The sequence below is a fragment of the Sturnus vulgaris genome, unplaced genomic scaffold, assembly GCF_052056855.1.
Source record: "Sturnus vulgaris isolate bStuVul1 unplaced genomic scaffold, bStuVul1.hap1 Scaffold_297, whole genome shotgun sequence".
NCBI classification, from domain to species: domain Eukaryota; kingdom Metazoa; phylum Chordata; class Aves; order Passeriformes; family Sturnidae; genus Sturnus; species Sturnus vulgaris.
This window is the reverse complement of record NW_028276371.1, coordinates 126149-142900: the sequence shown is the minus strand read 5'-3', so window position 1 is coordinate 142900 and position 16752 is coordinate 126149. Positions and strand designations below refer to the sequence as shown.

General features: G+C 44.2%; 1 protein-coding gene and 1 long non-coding RNA gene across 5 annotated transcripts; one reads left to right on the top strand and one right to left on the bottom strand.

Annotated features, from left to right (window-relative positions):
* The first annotated feature begins 5586 nt into the window (after positions 1-5586).
* Positions 5587-12336, top strand: LOC148217789 (islet amyloid polypeptide-like). 3 transcript variants are annotated; one of them, XR_015800747.1, is made up of 6 exons: positions 5587-5988; positions 6650-6748; positions 8934-9143; positions 9552-9648; positions 9785-9921; positions 11611-11714. XR_015800747.1 is itself a non-coding variant. In XM_088158479.1 (3 exons), exons 1-3 carry the CDS (start codon positions 9569-9571, stop codon positions 12067-12069), a joined length of 387 nt encoding a protein of 128 aa, XP_088014605.1. In that variant the 5' UTR covers positions 9558-9568; the 3' UTR covers positions 12070-12336. The 3 variants fall into 3 exon arrangements, 1 of the variants encoding a protein (XP_088014605.1); XR_015800745.1 differs by having other exon boundaries at positions 10508-11714; XM_088158479.1 differs by lacking the exons at positions 5587-5988; positions 6650-6748; positions 8934-9143; positions 11611-11714 and adding an exon at positions 11898-12336 and having other exon boundaries at positions 9558-9648; positions 9787-9921.
* LOC148217788 (uncharacterized) lies at positions 9753-15976 on the bottom strand. 2 transcript variants are annotated; one of them, XR_015800749.1, is made up of 4 exons: positions 15199-15976; positions 11869-14185; positions 10232-10295; positions 9753-10028 (listed from the first exon to the last, which is right to left on the bottom strand). It is a non-coding gene; the product is annotated as an uncharacterized LOC148217788 (long non-coding RNA). The 2 variants fall into 2 exon arrangements; XR_015800748.1 differs by having other exon boundaries at positions 11869-14108.
* Positions 15977-16752: the final 776 nt, after the last annotated feature.

Genomic DNA, 16752 nt, shown 5'->3' with positions numbered 1-16752 from the left:
ACTTTGAGCCTTGTAAAAGCTGCGTTAAGTCCAATTTCTTGGGTAGTTCTACTAGCTCTAGCCTTGCTTTTCATCCCCTCAGTAACAAAGCAACTCCCTCTCGAGAATGTTATTTACTTTCCATATGATGTGCCTACATTGCAAATGTCTTTGGACACATGCGTAAATTTAAGTTTCAAGAAAGCTGTCAAGCTAAAACAAAGGCTTGCCATAATGCAGAAGAAAATGTTTTATGGAAGAACTGAGAGGTCCCTACCTGGGCATAGAATTTGCTATACTAAGGTGTGTTCCAAACGGATCTGCCATCTAAACAAGCAGAAAAATAGTTGGAATGTAGTGAGTTCAATTTAACTATTGCTAGAAATAGGAATTATTAGCAGAGCTTGGAGCATGATATCACTAGCAGCAGTAAGACGCTTTTAGCTTGCTTCTCATAAATTACTTGTAAAAAGCATTTGTACCTAGTGTGTAGCAATTAATATTTCCCCATTTTCTTCCCCCCCGCCCCCCAGTCTCAGGTACTCCTTTTATTTTACCCTTTTCTGTCTTGTAACATCACCTTCCTTTATTTTATTCTATCTTCTGTTCTCAGAACATCGCAGCATCCTCTGTCAATGTGAAAGCATTTGTTCATCCTGTCTTGGAATGGCTGTCAATGTTGCCCTCTTCTGGATCACTTTTTTTTTTTTTTTTTTTTTTTTTTTTTTTTTTTAACAATATGTTGCTAAATGTCAGGAAAATTAATCCACAAACACCAGCGGTTTATGTCCAAAAAGGAAACAGAGGAGTCCTTTTTGCTTTATTCGAATAAAGGGAGAGGCCATGGGACATTCCCCTGGGATCTCTCAAATTTTTGGAGGACGCAGCCTCCTTTTTATCCTATTTTCCCGGCCGCATTTCCCTCTCTCTTTTCCCATTGGCTGAGGTACTTGAGAGGCACAGACTTCCCGGAACGCCTGATACCTGAAATTCCCCTCTAATGTATAACCCTCCCTTTTAATTTTTAATTCTTCTAGAATTCATAGTTTCCCCCCGTTGCTTCTTTCATCTTTCGATATCCAATTTCATTTATCAGCAGCCCTGCAGTTTGTTTGTAAAGGCAAATATCTCTTTCCATTCATCAATCAGTGGAATCCATCCCATTGTTTCTTTTATCTCTCAGTGCTAGCCTTATCTACAGGCTGATCCACAGCTCATTTGTAAAGACAAATTCAACATTCCTCTCAGCTAATAAATGAGAAGTTAGCTGAAAAAAGTAAAAACTGGATTTTTTTTCCGGTGTGTGTCGGACAATACAGTGGAGAGAATTTGCGGGAGGATGATCGAGGATATCCTATTATAATATCGTTCTCGGACATTTTACTATTTTAGATCATCAGTTGTATTCTGAAAGAAATCTATTTTAATGATATGTGTACGTTTGCACGAAGTTATAGTTAAATATAGCTTGCGGCTGGGCTCTTTAATGAATAGGGGTATTTTTGGTTTTAATTCAATATTTTATGCTTGTGGTGTGTAGTGTGCTGATTTATTTTTTAATGTTATTTACTACGTGCGCTTTTGTTTTTGAGTGAAGGTAACTTTCTGGATGGCTTTGTATTTGAGGCAGAATGAATTGAAGTAGGTTTTTAAAACTGATTTTTCATATGTACGATGGGGAGTTTAGTAGGGGCAGCTCTGATGGTGGGGGCTTGGTTGTTAATTTTATCAGACGGCTTTTGTTAGATACAGCTTTTAATTCTGGAAAGTTTTTTTTTCTAATGTCGTGCTTTGAAGGTGGTTTTCGAGGATGTATGGTATAGCTTTATTTTGTTTGTAGATGGTGTATGATAAGGGCTATGGTCTATTTATCTAATGCCATGTTTTTTCATTCAGGTGTTGATAAGGGAGTTCTTGAATGGCGTTTTGTGTTGTTTTTGTTTTTGGTGGGGCGTTGTTTTTAAAGGATACCTTGATAAGGTTTGCCGATGGCGTTCTAGCCTGTAGCATAAGGCATAGGGTAGTTTTTGAATTATTTTGTGGTGGCTTTGATTCTTGCCAGTATGTAGTGTTTGTTTGAGGTAATGCTGTGTAGCTAATTTCTGTTTTCTTATTAATATTAGAATTGGAGTGTTGTAGTATATGGGCTGTTATTATATCATAGGGGTTCTATTTATTTGGTTGGATTGTTTTCTAGTTATGGATAATTTTTCTCAAAAAACCATTTTCAGAATTTCAGGCGTGACACAAAAGAACACTCAGATTGCTGGAAGGGAAACGTGTGCCCAGATTGTCTCGAAGCAGTGCTGCTGTCGGTTCTCGTTCAGTTGTGTCTTCTGAAAATGAGACTGTTGTATTCATTGCGCTGTGCTAAACACTTGTCATTCTCCCAATGCCAGGAAACAGATGAAGCTTGAAGAAAGAGGAGGGAATTTGGAAGCGTACAAACAAGCTGAGAAGAGGTTCAGAGATCAGGGTGCTCACTGGCAGCAGGGGCTGGGGTTAGGGCTGAGCAGGAGCAAAGCCGGAGCACATCAACCTCACCTCGTGTTTTCTCGGGGGCTTTATGGCCCTGGCAAGAGAGAGATGTTCACTGATGAGTCCCAGGCCGAGCCGTGAGCACAGCATGTTGTGTTGGAGCTGGGGGTTTTTTTTTGAGACGTTCAGCAGCCACACTCTCTAGTCAAGAGTCCTGAGGTTTGTTGCTGCTCCACTTTCATCCTCATATCCAGCTTCCAGCCCTTTTCTTCTCTCTGTCCAGTGTGTCTTTTGTGTTCCTTTCTTGTCCTGTGTGCTCCCCATCCCATTCCCGTTCCCTACGGAGGGGGAGGGTGTGGAGACTGGGGGCTCCGACGTGGTTTGGGGCACCCCAAGGTCCCTGGGAAAGGGAGCCGGGCTGCGCTGGAGGAGCAGGTGAGTCGGGCATGGGGGGGGGGGGGGGGGGTCATGCTGGGTGCCAGAACATTGACAGGGAGGGGTGGGTGTAGAATGCATGAAAAACAGAACCATAAAAAATAGCTAAATATAGTCTAAAAGGAATGTTTAAATGCTTTTTATTGGGTAGAGGCACGGTTTTTATAGCTAGTATAAAAATAAAATATAAAGAATAGAAATAGATTGGTATACATGTAAAATATAATGAAATATAAGTAGCAAATATCTATGAAAAATCTAGTGTATAACAGAAATAATGCAAATATAAGAATATGTATAAATATAAAATAGAGCTATGAGAATGGTAATAAGAATGGGGTAAAACATCAGTGAGAAATGGAAAAAAACCACATGAAAAATGGTGGGAAAATCAGTGAGAAATGGAGAAAAATCAGTGAAAAACGGGGGGGGATTCTTTGAAAAATGGGAAAAAAAATCAGTGAGAAATGGGGGGAAAAAAAATCCATGAAAAATGGGGGAATAAATCAGTGAGAAACGGGGAAAAGTGGGGGAAAAAATAATTGAGAAATGGGGAAAAAATCAGTGAGAAATGGGGGAAAAGTCGATGAAAAATGGGGGAATATTCAGTGAGAAATGGGGGGGGGGGGGGGAATCAGTGAGAAATGGGGAAAAAATCCATGGAAAACAGGGAAACAATCCATGGGCAATGGCGGGAACAGAGCGAGCTGTTGTCGCTCGTGCTGTGGTGGCCGATGCTGTGGGGAAAAAATAAGTGAAAAATGGGGGCAATAATCAGTGATAAATGGGGAGAAAATCAGTGATTAATGGGGGGAAAAATGCATGAAAAATGGAAGGAAAAATTCAGAGAGAAATGGGGGCAAATATCAGTGATAAATGGGGAAAAAAATCAGTGATTAATGGGGGGAAAAATGCATGGAAAATGGGGGGAAAATTCAGAGAGAAATGGGGGCAAAAATCAGTGAGCAATGGGGGGGAAAATCGGGAAATATCCATGGAAAAATGGGGGGAAAAAATCAGTGAGAAATGGGGGAAAAAATCAGTGAGAAATGGGGGAAACATCATGGTGAAATGGGGAAAAAAAATCTTTGATAAATTGGGGAAACAAATCATTGAGAAATGGGGGAAAAAAATCAGTGAGAAATGGGGAAAATATGGGAAAAAATCCACGAAAATTGCGGGAAAAAATGCATGAAAAATTGGGGAAAAATCAGTAAGAAATGGGGGAAAAAATCCATGAAAAATGGCAGGAAAAATCAGATCGGCGATCGATAGCTAATGCGTGCCTATGGATTAGATCGGCGATCGATTGATCACGACTACCGATCGATTATATCGGCGTTCGATTGCTAATGCCTGCCGATCGATTAGATCGGCGATCGATTGCTAATGCCTGCCGATCGATTAGATCGGCGTTCGATTGATCGCGCCTGCCGATCGATTATATCGGCGTTCGATTGCTAATGCCTGCCGATCGATTATATCGGCGATCGATTGCTAATGCCTGCCGATCGATTAGATCGGCGATCGATTGATCGCGCCTGCCGATCGATTCGATCGGCGATCGATTGCTAATGCCTGCCGATCGATTCGATCGGCGATCGATTGCTAATGCCTGCCGATCGATTCGATCGGCGATCGATTGCCAATGCCTGCCGATCGATTATATCGGCGTTCGATTGCTAATGCCTGCCGATCGATTAGATCGGCGATCGATTGCCAATGCCTGCCGATCGATTATATCGGCGATCGATTGATCGCGCCTGCCGATCGATTATATCGGCGATCGATTGCCAATGCCTGCCGATCGATTAGATCGGCGATCGATTGCTAATGCCTGCCGATCGATTGATCGTGCCTGCCGATCGATTATATCGGCGATCGATTGATCGTGCCTGCCAATCGATTATATCGGCGTTCGATTGCTAATGCCTGCCGATCGATTAGATCGGCGATCGATTGATCGTGCCTGCCAATCGATTATATCGGCGTTCGATTGCTAATGCCTGCCGATCGATTAGATCGGCGATCGATTGATCGCGCCTGCCGATCGATTCGATCGGCGATCGATTGCCAATGCCTGCCGATCGATTAGATCGGCGATCGATTGCTCATGCCAGCCGATCGATTGCTAATGCACACTATTTGCACACTCCTTGCACACCCTTTGCACTCATACAGAGGCAGGAGGTTTCTCAGTTCTGGTCGCGGTTTTTTGGGGCGTTCATTCAGGGGGATTTCCTCAAGGATTGGGACACTCCTTGATTCCATCCCTTGCCTGTCTCCCAAGCGCCACCCTGTGGGCAGAGCGCGGTACTGCGCGCCTGCCTCTCCCAAGATGGCGGCTCGGGTGTCGCTCCCCGACCTTCTAACTCTGGCTGCAAAAGGAGGGTGGCACAGCAAGGAGCCCGCTCGCTCTAGTGGGATGCCTGCGCACGACGCCGACACCGATCCCACGGGTGCGATTTTCGGCGGCGTTTCCAATCGTGCGGACATCTCCTTCAGCCCGCTTCGGCCCGGGGAAGAGGGGCGGGGCCGCCAGCGATGGTCCCGGCGCAGCCCGGGCAGGCTCGGGGCGGAGCCGGGGCTTGGCGAGGCGGGGCACGGAGGTCCCGGGGACGGGACCGGGCGGGGCCGGGGCGGTGCGTTAGGGGCGGTCCCCAGTGGTCCCAGGCGGCACCGGGGGCGGGGCCGGGTGATCCCGGAGCGGTACCGAGCTGTGCTGGGGACGGTGCTGCAGGGGCGGTGCCGGGCCCGCCTCAGGGTGATTGAATGCCCAGAAATCGCCTCCTCTGCCCCGTGCTCACACTGAGCTGCGGGCTGCAGCGTGCTGTCGGAGCTCCGCACACAGCACGGATTTGGGCTTCCCCTCCTCTCAAACCCTCTCCCCCTTCTTCCTCCTCCTCATCTTCCTCTTTGTCCTCTGTCACTGCTGAGGCTCTGGAAAGAACTGAAATTCTGCAGGGAGACATGTCCTCTCGTGGCCCCAGGGACTGCCTCGGCACGGGCCAGGAGCGCCTCCGGCCCCTGCCTTCTCCTGCTTGAAAAGATCACCTGGAGCCCGAGCTCGGGGGGGTGAAATCAGCTGAAATCCAGGTAACTCTGTCAAGTGCCCCCAGGGACATCGGCGGGGCTGGGGAATGAGGGTTTGAAACAGCAAATTCTTTGGAATATACACCTGTCCCTGTGCCGATGCTGCTGAGCTTCCTGCCACAGTATATCCCCACTCCATGAGGCGCTGTGAGGTTATGGCAGTGGGAATTGAGCAGGGAATTCGGGGCTATGGGCATAATTCACGGGAGCTAGCAAAGCTGACAGCCAACCCCAAATCGGGGCACAGCACAGAGAACAATCTGTGTGCTGCCCTGTCAGCTCAAGCCCCTGGGCTGGGAAGTATTGGGAGTTAAATGTATGGAATTACACAAATCACAGCAACTGGCATCACCCAGAGGGACAAACCAAGTCCCAAACAATTCCTCCCCAATCCACTCTGGGAAAAACACCCTGTGCTTGCCAGGAGCTCTGACCCTGCTTTTCCTACCAGCTCCTGAGCAGTGTCAGGGCCACCACGACGCCTTTAAAATCCAGATAAACCCCAAATCCTACACAGTGATTAATCCAAAGAAAGTACTGAATTGTTGTCATTAAAAGCTCAAAACTCATTAAGAATTCTATGACAACAGTGTAATGGACTCCCAGGAACCTCATGAATTCTCTCAGTTTCATTTTTGTGTATTTTTACTCCCTCATTTGGCAGCTTGTAAAACTTATCCTGGAATTCAGAGGTCAAGCAGGATCGACTTTGGATTGACCTTCACCTCTGTTCCCACTTTGTGCAAACACAACTCGTGCCCAGGTGGGTGAACTCATCACCTCAGCTTTTCATTCCAGAGTATCCCCTCCTTATTTCCCTGTAGATGAACTCAGATCCACTCCTCACCTCCACTGGTCATCCAAGCGTTCATTCTGTTCCCCACAGGCCCTGGTGGCCCCGGGGAGCTCCCTTGGCCTTTCTCCTGCCCCTCTGCAGCCCGAGGTCGCTACACAAACAGTTCTTGTGTCCCCTCTAAATGACCCCGGGTTTTCTGCTCAATGAATGGCATGACCCGTGCCCACTGCTCATGATTCACCCAACCAAAATCAAGAGCAAATGTTGCTTGGGCTTTAAGAACTTGAAATAACTCTGAAGCAAAAGAAATCACCTTTTTCTTCTGGTTTTTATTTTTATTTTTTCATTTAAGATGCTGGACTTGCCTCTGTGGATGTGTGCTGAGCTCTCACTGCAGGGGACTGTCAGGCCTGAATGGCTGTGAGTTCGTGTTCTTCTCAGTAGGGAATCAGAAATTATTCTTAGACCATAGAATTGTTTTCTGAAACCTTTCCCCTTTCCTCTTTGTGCCTTTGAATTTTTCAGCTGTTCCCTGTTGTCACTTCCCCTGCCTGACTTCTGTGCAGCTCCTAGCTGGGAAAAACTGGGAAAACTTAGGGGGTACAGAGGTGGAATTTTTGGCTGGATTTTTCTAACATTTCTAATTTTGCTGAACTTATTTCCCCAGTGAGAAGAGCACGAACTCACAGCCATGCAGGCCTGACAGTCACTGCGGGAAATCTGACACAGTATTAATAAGTAACCTTTCCTGAGAGCAGTCACCACCCCAGTCCTCCAGCCTTGTCAAATGTTTGCAATGAATGGACCCAAGTTCTAATCCTTAATCTAAATTTATGTCAGCTTTTGTTAGAAAGATACCGGACAGTAAATCATACAAGAGAATTTAAAAATTGCACAAAGAATAGCCGGCCCAGACCAAACCCAACCGCCCCCATCAGTGCTCCACCCCAATTTTGGGAGAAACAGTGATACAGTTTATAAATACTCTCCTTCCACACTATTCAGTCCTTCACCGCACATCCCCAGAGAGGAGTCCCTCAGACCTTGCTCCCCTGAACACCAGGAGAGCTGGAGTTTCACCCAGATCCCACATTCCCATGGCAGTTAATCCCAGCAGGGAGGCAAAGAGGAACCCTGCATCCTCTGACATAGCCCACAGCACGGGCAGCACCAGGAGCCCTCCAGGCTCAGACCTCTGGTGCTGAAGCCTCTGGGCTTTGGCTGATCAAACACCACAGCTCTTGGCAAAGATGGCAGGAGAGTCGTGATTCTTCCTGTCCTAAAAGAGAGGAGGAAAAGAAAATTAAGTCGACTGCAGAAGGATTCCAGCTCTCACACTTCTGGGGGGGGGAGAGGGAGGGGGAAGTGATTTGCCTAATTTCCACTGAAATCAGAGGTAAATGGTTCTAATCTGTATCCTTGGAAATCTGCAATTAGATATTTCGTCAACACTGGATTTAGTCTATTAAAAGCTGTACATTTTTCCCTCAACCATACTTTATGCATACTAGAGAAATAAATTTGCACGTTTTCTGGCTTTTCTGACATTTCCTGGCTTTTTAATCCTAGTCTTTGCCTTCTGAAAAGCATTAATTGACTCAATTTTCACTCATGACAAATCCACCTGGTTTTTAAAATATGAGATTTTACATTCATAGCGACAGAATTTTCATTGACATTTAAACTTGACTGAAAAATGTGCATGATTTCTACTGTGTTACCCTGAATGAGAACTCTATCTGTCAATTTAAATAACTTTCACTCTTTTCTTATTCATCATACAGCTTTTATCCCTTCAGATACCTTTGCTTTCTATCTATATTGTACAGCAAACCTCCACAACTTTAACTTTTCCATCTTTTCTGAGACATGTTTTCTTGTATTTCAATTACCAGTGGCCTGGCGTTTCATTTGCTCTGGCTTTCTTTGTGACTTTTGTTACCTTATTTAGCCCACGAAAACACCCACAGGGAATATAACCACAGCAGCTTATCAGAGCTGTAAAATTGAGGCTACATTTCTGATGTGCAATATGCTCTTGCAGTACCTTCACGAGGGCATTCTGCATACAGCAGGAGAATATTTACTGATGTACTAGTGCAATAATGACCCACCTGCCTCTGCTCCTCTCTGGGGCACTTTCTGTCTGTAGGGATTGGAATTAACGACAGTCTCTCTGTGCTGCCTGATGTCAGAGCTGAGAAAGGTGTCGAGGATATATAAGAGTCGTGAGACTTGCCAGAAAGGAAGAGGGAGAAGGATACTCCAGAGCCAGATGCAAGCGTGGAATTGTTGCATGCACACTTCCTGCTAACCAAGAGGGCTTGCTGGCTTCTCCAGTTAGATCTGTGACCACAAAAAGGTAAATACTTTGCCTTTTTTCTTACTTTCCCTGCAGTGTAAAAGATGCGCCTTTAGAAAAGCACTATATCCCCTATTATTAATCAAGAGCATTTTTTCAGGAAAAGACTAAGACAGCTTTAAAGTAAACTGCACTGGGGACCAGAATTTGAGACTGGGATATGTCAGGAAACGCAAATCAGAGATAAGGGATAGGATTGAAACTACTGGATGGAAAATGAGCATTTACTGCTGAGAGCTATATTTCTGAAACTGAATTGTGTCACTAAACTTGAAGGGATCATTTTTCTCACTCTAGCTTGTGAAAAAGACTAATTGCTCTTGATTTAGGACAGAATGGGCATCGGTGATAGGATGTGCTGAAGAGTATTTGGGTTAGCTTTCAGTTTTGAATCACTATTCTTTTCAGAAAGTTTGGAAGGGAAGATGCACAACCTGAAGTTGTCAGTTTTCTTCATTGCACTTTCTGTCACTCTGAGCTGTTTGGAAGCTACACCTATTGAGGGGTGAGTGACAAATAATCATGTTTATTTCTTTTTAGGGAAAAAGGTGTTCAGATTATTGCATGAGTTGCTTTTGCTTTCATGTCTTAAATAATATAAAAATAGAGTTATTCAAGCTCACTGTTTTATTGTTGTTCAGAGATTACTGTCTCTGGCTGATGATCTATCTGATGGTACTTCCAAGAGACAAGGATGGATGTTGCCTGTAATGTCACACAATACACTCTCAGGACTCAGTGAGGAAATGCCAGAACAACCAGCAGCAAAGACAAAAAGGTATTGATTTTCCTTGTTTCTTCCAGCCATATCAGATTGAATCATGAAGCAAACTTTGTTCCAGTGATATCCTGCTATTTGAGAGACTTTGCTTCTGCTTTTTTTCCCTCAGGAAAAAAAAAAAAAAGATATTAAAATATCCTTCTACTAAACAGAGCTTTCCTATAAGCATAAAGATCAGCTTTTCTGTAACAAAAAGATCAAAGCATTTAGGGTCGAAAGTGAAATCCAGGGACTTTGTTTCAAATCATTTGATCATTTTACGATTATAAACTTTCTTAAATTAAAGAGGCTGCAAACTCTACATTACCTTGTGAAGAAAGGTGCATTTTGCAAGCGCCTTCCTTTTTAAAAAGTTCATCAGATTTCCAAGCCTGGAGGGGAAAGAAAAGAAAACATACCCTTCTTAATAATACTGCAGCTCTACTGGAATGGAATTATTTTATGGTAAAAATGCTTTCAGTAATTAAGCAATTTTAAAATCACATAATTAAATATTAATCATAGGAAGAAGGAAAAGAAGAAATTGATTCTGAGAGAATTTCACTTGTCTGAAATATATTGTTATTTATAAATTCAATTTCAGGACCTCTGTGAGAACCAGTTGCTATTTGAACCTTGTGTGGTAAGGACTTGAATAAAACCAAAAGAAATATCCATGAAAGTCAATGGGAGGTTATATAAAGCCCTATGCAACAATTTTCTTGTAATGCAATTACACATTTAAAATATTAATTGCTTAAGAACTGCTGCCTATCTACTAATCAAGAACCTGTATAAGACAGACATTCCTTTCATAGCTGCCTTTCCTCTTGTATTATTAGATCAATACAAATAACTTCAAAAGGTTATATGACATTTTAGATGATAGATTTAATAATCAGTAAGCAAAGGAACACATTGGTAACTGCTCAGAGTTTGAAACTGGGATATAGCTGCTCTTCACAGTAAATTTTAGCCACAAAGTGATATCTAATTCATGCCATATCAGCATGAAGAAGTCCAAGAAAATATGCAACAACTCAGTAGGCAATCTCTGCGAGCAAGTATTTCTGTTTGAAGGAAGAACACAGTAATCTAAGAAACAAGTCTGAAAACCCAAGCTAACCATTACATTGCAATTTAAAAAAAACCCTCGTGCTACATAGGTTTTACGTGGAGTTCTGTAAATGATCTGTCGGTTCAGATCATAAAATGTTATTTCTAGATACGGATCCTTCCTCGGACACTCTTTAAAGTATCATTCAGCAAAGGATTTTCTCTCACCACAACAGAACTTTCAATTTGCTGGTGTTTCAAAAGAGATGTGGCAGGTTTTTTTTTTTAGATGAAACCTCTGTTTAGTCAGAGCTAAGTGGGAGAGAGACAGAGCAAAAGACCGTCCTAAGTGATTCTGCAGTTGGCAGAAGCTGGCAATGCCTGCTACTTCTCATGATATGTGGTGCAGATGGGAGAAAGAGTCTTTGGGTTTAATCCACTTGCTGTGGACTGGAATATTACCACTCACTTCAGTGAGAGCAGGATGTAATTCTGTGAAAACATGAGAACTGAATAAATGTTAGTGATCATCATTATGTTAGTAATCCTCATGATATCAGCAAGAGCTCTAAATAGATTTAGAAGTTCAGCTGAAAGTTAAACATTTAATCATTGCTTTCACTTTGTGTCTCACCTATACTATCATTACAGGTCTTCTAAATGTCATAAACTGCTGTGCAGGATATCAATAAAAACGACATATGACAGTTCATGTCTCTGCATTTGAATAACCTCCATCATTAAAACTGATAATAGCACCCAGCACAAGGATTTTTTTCAGGAACAAAGTAGGTGGTGGGAAGATTCTAATGTTCCTGTATTTGTGCACATATTAAAAGAACTCCCACATTAGCAGAGCTCAAATGACTATGAGAAGTGGCACACTCGATGGCTCATTGTTTGACTTACTGCTGGCTGTCTTTGTTTCACCTTGGCAGTCACCAGCTGGAGAAGAGGAGATGCAACACGGCCACGTGTGTGACGCAGCGCTTGGCCGATTTCCTGGTGCGCTCCAGCGGCAGCGCCGGGGCCCTTTACCCGCCCACCAACGTGGGCTCCAACACCTACGGAAAGAGGGACAGAGAGCCCCAGAGCCACGCACAGCTTTAGGCTCTGGAGATGGCTGCTGACACTAGAAGCTCAGTTTTTATTGTATCAACAACCTCTCGGTCATTTATTACTTGTACAGTCTTACCAGTGCCTTGTTTTCTCTGTGTGTGTGTGGGGGTATGTGATTTATGTTCATCATTCCACCATGCATGTACAATGACATGCATAGGCTATTCTTCCAACCCCATTAAGAACTCCAGAAATCTGCTTGTTAAAATCCTTTGTAAAAATCTGTCACGATAATAAATGGAAAAGTAATGGCAACAATGTTATTATTATTATTATTATTATTATTATTATTATTATTATTATTATTATTAAAAGGATGAAAAAGATAACCCATGATGTGTATGTCTTTATAGTCACAGTCTGGTAAGAGAAAGAAACCGCCTTAATTAAAGAACAATAAATATCAGAATGCTAGCAAAAGTTATGTCCTAATGAAAGTAAAACAGAAGAATCTTCTGTTTTTTAAACATCTACAGCATCTTGTCTGGTACAGTTGAAGGAACAACTAGATGAGAAAAGATGCTGCATTGTGCACCATAATCAGACAATTATGCAGTTAACTGATTGGCCTGTTTCCACTATAACATACAGCAAGCAAGGAAACGTGGTCTTGCAGCACAGACTTCTGTGCCTACTGAGCAGGGGATTTTAAGGATTTGCAGTTCTTATGTTAAGATGATATCAGTAAAATGTAAGCATAATAAGTATAATAATATATGTAAGTATAATAAATATCAATAAGAGATAGCTCTGATACAATCTAGGAGAAACTCCCATCCTTGGGTATTCCTTTCCTTAACTACAGTAACAAAGGGAAGAGAAAAAACAATGAGTAGCTCAAGAACCAAAACACATCATAGAAACTCAGTAATTTTTTCCACTGGCATACTTAAATTGCTACCAAAATCCAGGGGAAATATTTCAGAGATGGGCAGACCTTAATGAGAATCTGATGGCATTATTTTCTCCTATCTCAGCCCAGAATCAGGGCAGGCTTAAAAACCTTTAAGTTCCTTTAAATTTTAAGCAAATTTTCATAGAGGTGAGCTGTTTCATTTCACAGAAATGGCTGTTTTGTCCACACTTCCTCAGTGAAGGGTTCACTGTTGTCCGAAAAACATTATTGTCCAATTACGAAAAACATTCAGCAGAACCTTAGTTCTGGAGAGGCAAATGAAAGTTCAATAACTGCCTTCAGTTGGTTTGTTTCCATTACAAAGTATACCTCGAAATAGAAACATTTTTGCTAATTTAATGTTAAATGGCATATTCACATCATTTCACACACAAAAAAATGCATGGGAATAAAAAGTACAGGATTCCTACTGTAAAAAGTGTTATTAATTACTCTCTTTATTGAGGGAAGTTTCAACCTTCATTAAAGTTCTAATGGATATTAATTCTGAATTTTATTGAGAAAACCGTTTATATGCCATTGAACTAATACTTCTGCCAGCTTGAAATGCCTTCCATTCCAGTTACTTTTGAGTTACACTGCACACACACTGTGCGTTTAATTGGTTTTTAATTTAGAATATTTATTTCATTTATTAACATTTCAGAAAACAAATGAGAGAGAGGACAGCTTTGAAGTGTCACTGCGAGATTGTTTGTACAGAGCAGTAACCAAGTGGAGCCTTCCCTGTGGGTAGCTGCTGATCTCTAGGCTGATCCCAGCCCGGAATATGAGCCACGCTTTATGCACCAGATTTTGTTTTTTCAGCTACCATTTGACAAACACTAACAAAGCACAGGCTGTCCATGCACAGGACCAGTGAAACTGGGTACATTATTTTCTGCCTCACACACTCGAATCTGGTGGATTGGATACCAGCATCTATTTCACACAATCAAACTATTCCACAAATACTGAAAAATCTAACTCGGTTCCTAAGTCAGTGAAACCACCAAGAGAGAAAAGAGGGGGACCATCTCACCTGTCTTTAGCTCCTCTTTGTCTAACCAGTTGTCAGCGCTCTCCTGCTATTTGGTGGAGGAAGACTACTTCCAATTCATCCCAGCTTAGACACCTATTTTAGGATAGGATTAATCACTCCTGAAGTGCCTCTATTTCTTCGCTGATGATAGAGAGTGTCTAGACAATTAGCTGAAAATGAGCACTTAGAATTAAGATAACTAGAGTTAGTTGACAGGAATCTCATCTGCATTTGGTATGAACCGTTCAAACTAAAATCAAAGAGAAAAAGATTTGGTAAAAAAACCCCACACCACCAGCACCTCAGACTCCAAATCAACTTTCATTCTGAGCTACGTTAGTTAATTCATCAGCCAGAGCATCTTGAGAAACTTCCTTCAGTGAGATTTGTTCCCGCCCGTACTCCCTTGAGAAGACAGCTCTGCTCCCTCCCTCCTGCTGTTGCTGCACTTGGCCTCTCAGAGACGAAGCATCTAGCCATAGTAAGGCTGGATACAAGCACAGTCCAGGGCTAAATGAGCCAGGAAAAGAATGGACTGTAATGGAAAAAAGAAAATAAATACATTTATTTAATAATGAATTAATTACTAATAAGCATTTAAGCATTACTTCATCAGCTCTGCAAACAGCATGGCCAGAATTTTCTGTGCATTTTTAAAAATCCCACTATGTATTTCTAGGCTTCTTCAGGGATGTAAATATTACTTGAGAATCGAGCCTTAGATAGATTGGATTCTTTTTCAATTCATCTGGCTTCCCTACACCTTTCAGAGAATATGCAAGCAAACAAAAAATACAAAAGAGGAAAATTAAGAATACAGACAATGTGATAAACATGGCATTATTCCCCTTAAAAAACCGAAGATACTAAACCTCTGCTTTTTAGCATGTAAGTAACGAAGTCACACACGCCGCATATCAGGCAATGTTTAAATACAAAGCCAGTCCTAAAAAAGTCCAAGTGCACAAGCATAAAATAAAGCAGGAATATTTTGTCTAAGGATATATCGCTCAGTATTACCCATTAGCATTCCTTGTTTAACCTTTTATTGCATCTACTTATGTTAGTCACTTATAAACTCTTTAAATCTCTGTTGTTTCCCCCCACTTTCTACACAAGGCTTTTACTTTTTAATGCATTAAAGGCTATTGTTGCAGCCACAGAACACTCCCATTGCACTTACCTATGCCCGATATGCAACAAATAGAAGTAAGAAAGCCTTCTCCTGCTGATATGACCGCTGCTCTTCCGGCCCTGCAGCCTCTCACCCCTACACCCTTCTAGAAACTCATGGCTGCTATCTTGTTGTGCTGCATCAAGAACAAATATGTTATTGAAATATAGAAATCATTGCCACCTGGAATAGGGTTCTGCAGTTGCTACTGCCCGAGGAATGAAAGGAAAACAGAGGTGGCCACACTGGCTGCACACTTGAATGCAATTACACAGCTGAATTCATGCACAAGTAAAATATAACCCGAAGGAAAGAAAAAATACCGGTTTTCTAGTGAAGCACAGAACAGCATCAATTTCCACAAACGAGGCTCAGTCCGAGTAAGAGCTGCAGCCCCACACTGCCTGGGGGGTTCTTCACTCCTTCCACACCCCAGTCCCCTCTCTCCAGCAGAGCAGCAACATCCAAGCTCGGTGTTCCAGCTGCTCATGTCTCTTTCAAAGAAAACTTAGCAATAAAAGCAGCTGTGAGTCAGGAAGACAGCCGAGTTTGCCCTTGAAAGGAGGTGGTCACACACAGTGAAAGACAAAATGCACAGAGAGCTCCTAAGGAAAAAAGGCAGCGACCACGTCTTTTCCCTGGGCTCTGCAGGGGAGGGGCTGTGCCGGCAATGTCCCTCCTGTGCCAAGTGTCACGATCCAAAAAAAAACCAACCCCAAATTATGGATTAGGATTATTGATTAGCAGGAGCGTGACCAGAGCCCCGGCAGGACGGCAGCGCAGCGCCGCCTGGCGGCGGAGCAGGAGAGCAGCGCCGGACCCCGTGCCAGTGTCGGTATCGCCGCGTCCCCTGCTGGCCGCGGCCATGCCGGTCCCGATGCCGCCCACGCCCCCCCGCGCGGCACCGGGTCGGCCCTCCGCCCGACTTCGTCGCGTCTCCGCCGTCGCTGTCCCTCCCGCCCCGAACTTCGGCGCCGCGGCCCGCCTCTTGGCATCATCTCGTCAACGCCCCACGGCGTCTCGCCCCCCCGCGGGACCCGAGCGTCCCCCGGGTCACCCGTCCGCAACACCGACGCTCACCGCCGCGTCAGCCGGCCGGCCCACCCCCCCGCGGGACCTCGACAGCACATCCCCGCAGATCATAACGCCGGCGAGCAGAACTTCATGCGGGCCGCCATATTTGTCCGGTATCACGTGACCGGACGGGCGCCGCCATATTTACTGTTAGGGGCGGTCCCTGGCGGGCCGGCGGGGGCGGAGAGTGGGGAGGAGGCGGGGACAGTGGGCGGGGACACGGTGACGGCACTGATGGGGGTGGAGCCGAACGTGGCGGGAGTGGGGGGTTCTGATAGGCGGGCCGGAACTGCCTCGGGCTCTGATTGGCTGGCCTGGCCGGCCCTTCCACATAAATAGCGTGTGCTGCAGCGGGTCGGGCACTGCGGAGGCGGCGGCGGAAGAGGTAAGGGCGGGGTCTTGGGGGACGGCGGGGCCGAGCGGCGTCACGCGGCGGGGCGGAGCGCGGGGGGGGGCGGCGGTCCGGGACAGCGCGCGGCCGCAGCGTTC

Bases quoted from the DNA above. Each gene is read 5' to 3' on its own strand.
- LOC148217789 (XM_088158479.1), top strand. From the start codon at position 9,569: ATGCACAACCTGAAGTTGTCAGTTTTCTTCATTGCACTTTCTGTCACT. The intron at 9,649-9,786 runs GTGAGTGACAAA...TGTTGTTCAGAG, and splicing joins GAAGCTACACCTATTGAGGG to ATTACTGTCTCTGGCTGATG. The intron at 9,922-11,897 runs GTATTGATTTTC...TCACCTTGGCAG, and splicing joins CCAGCAGCAAAGACAAAAAG to TCACCAGCTGGAGAAGAGGA.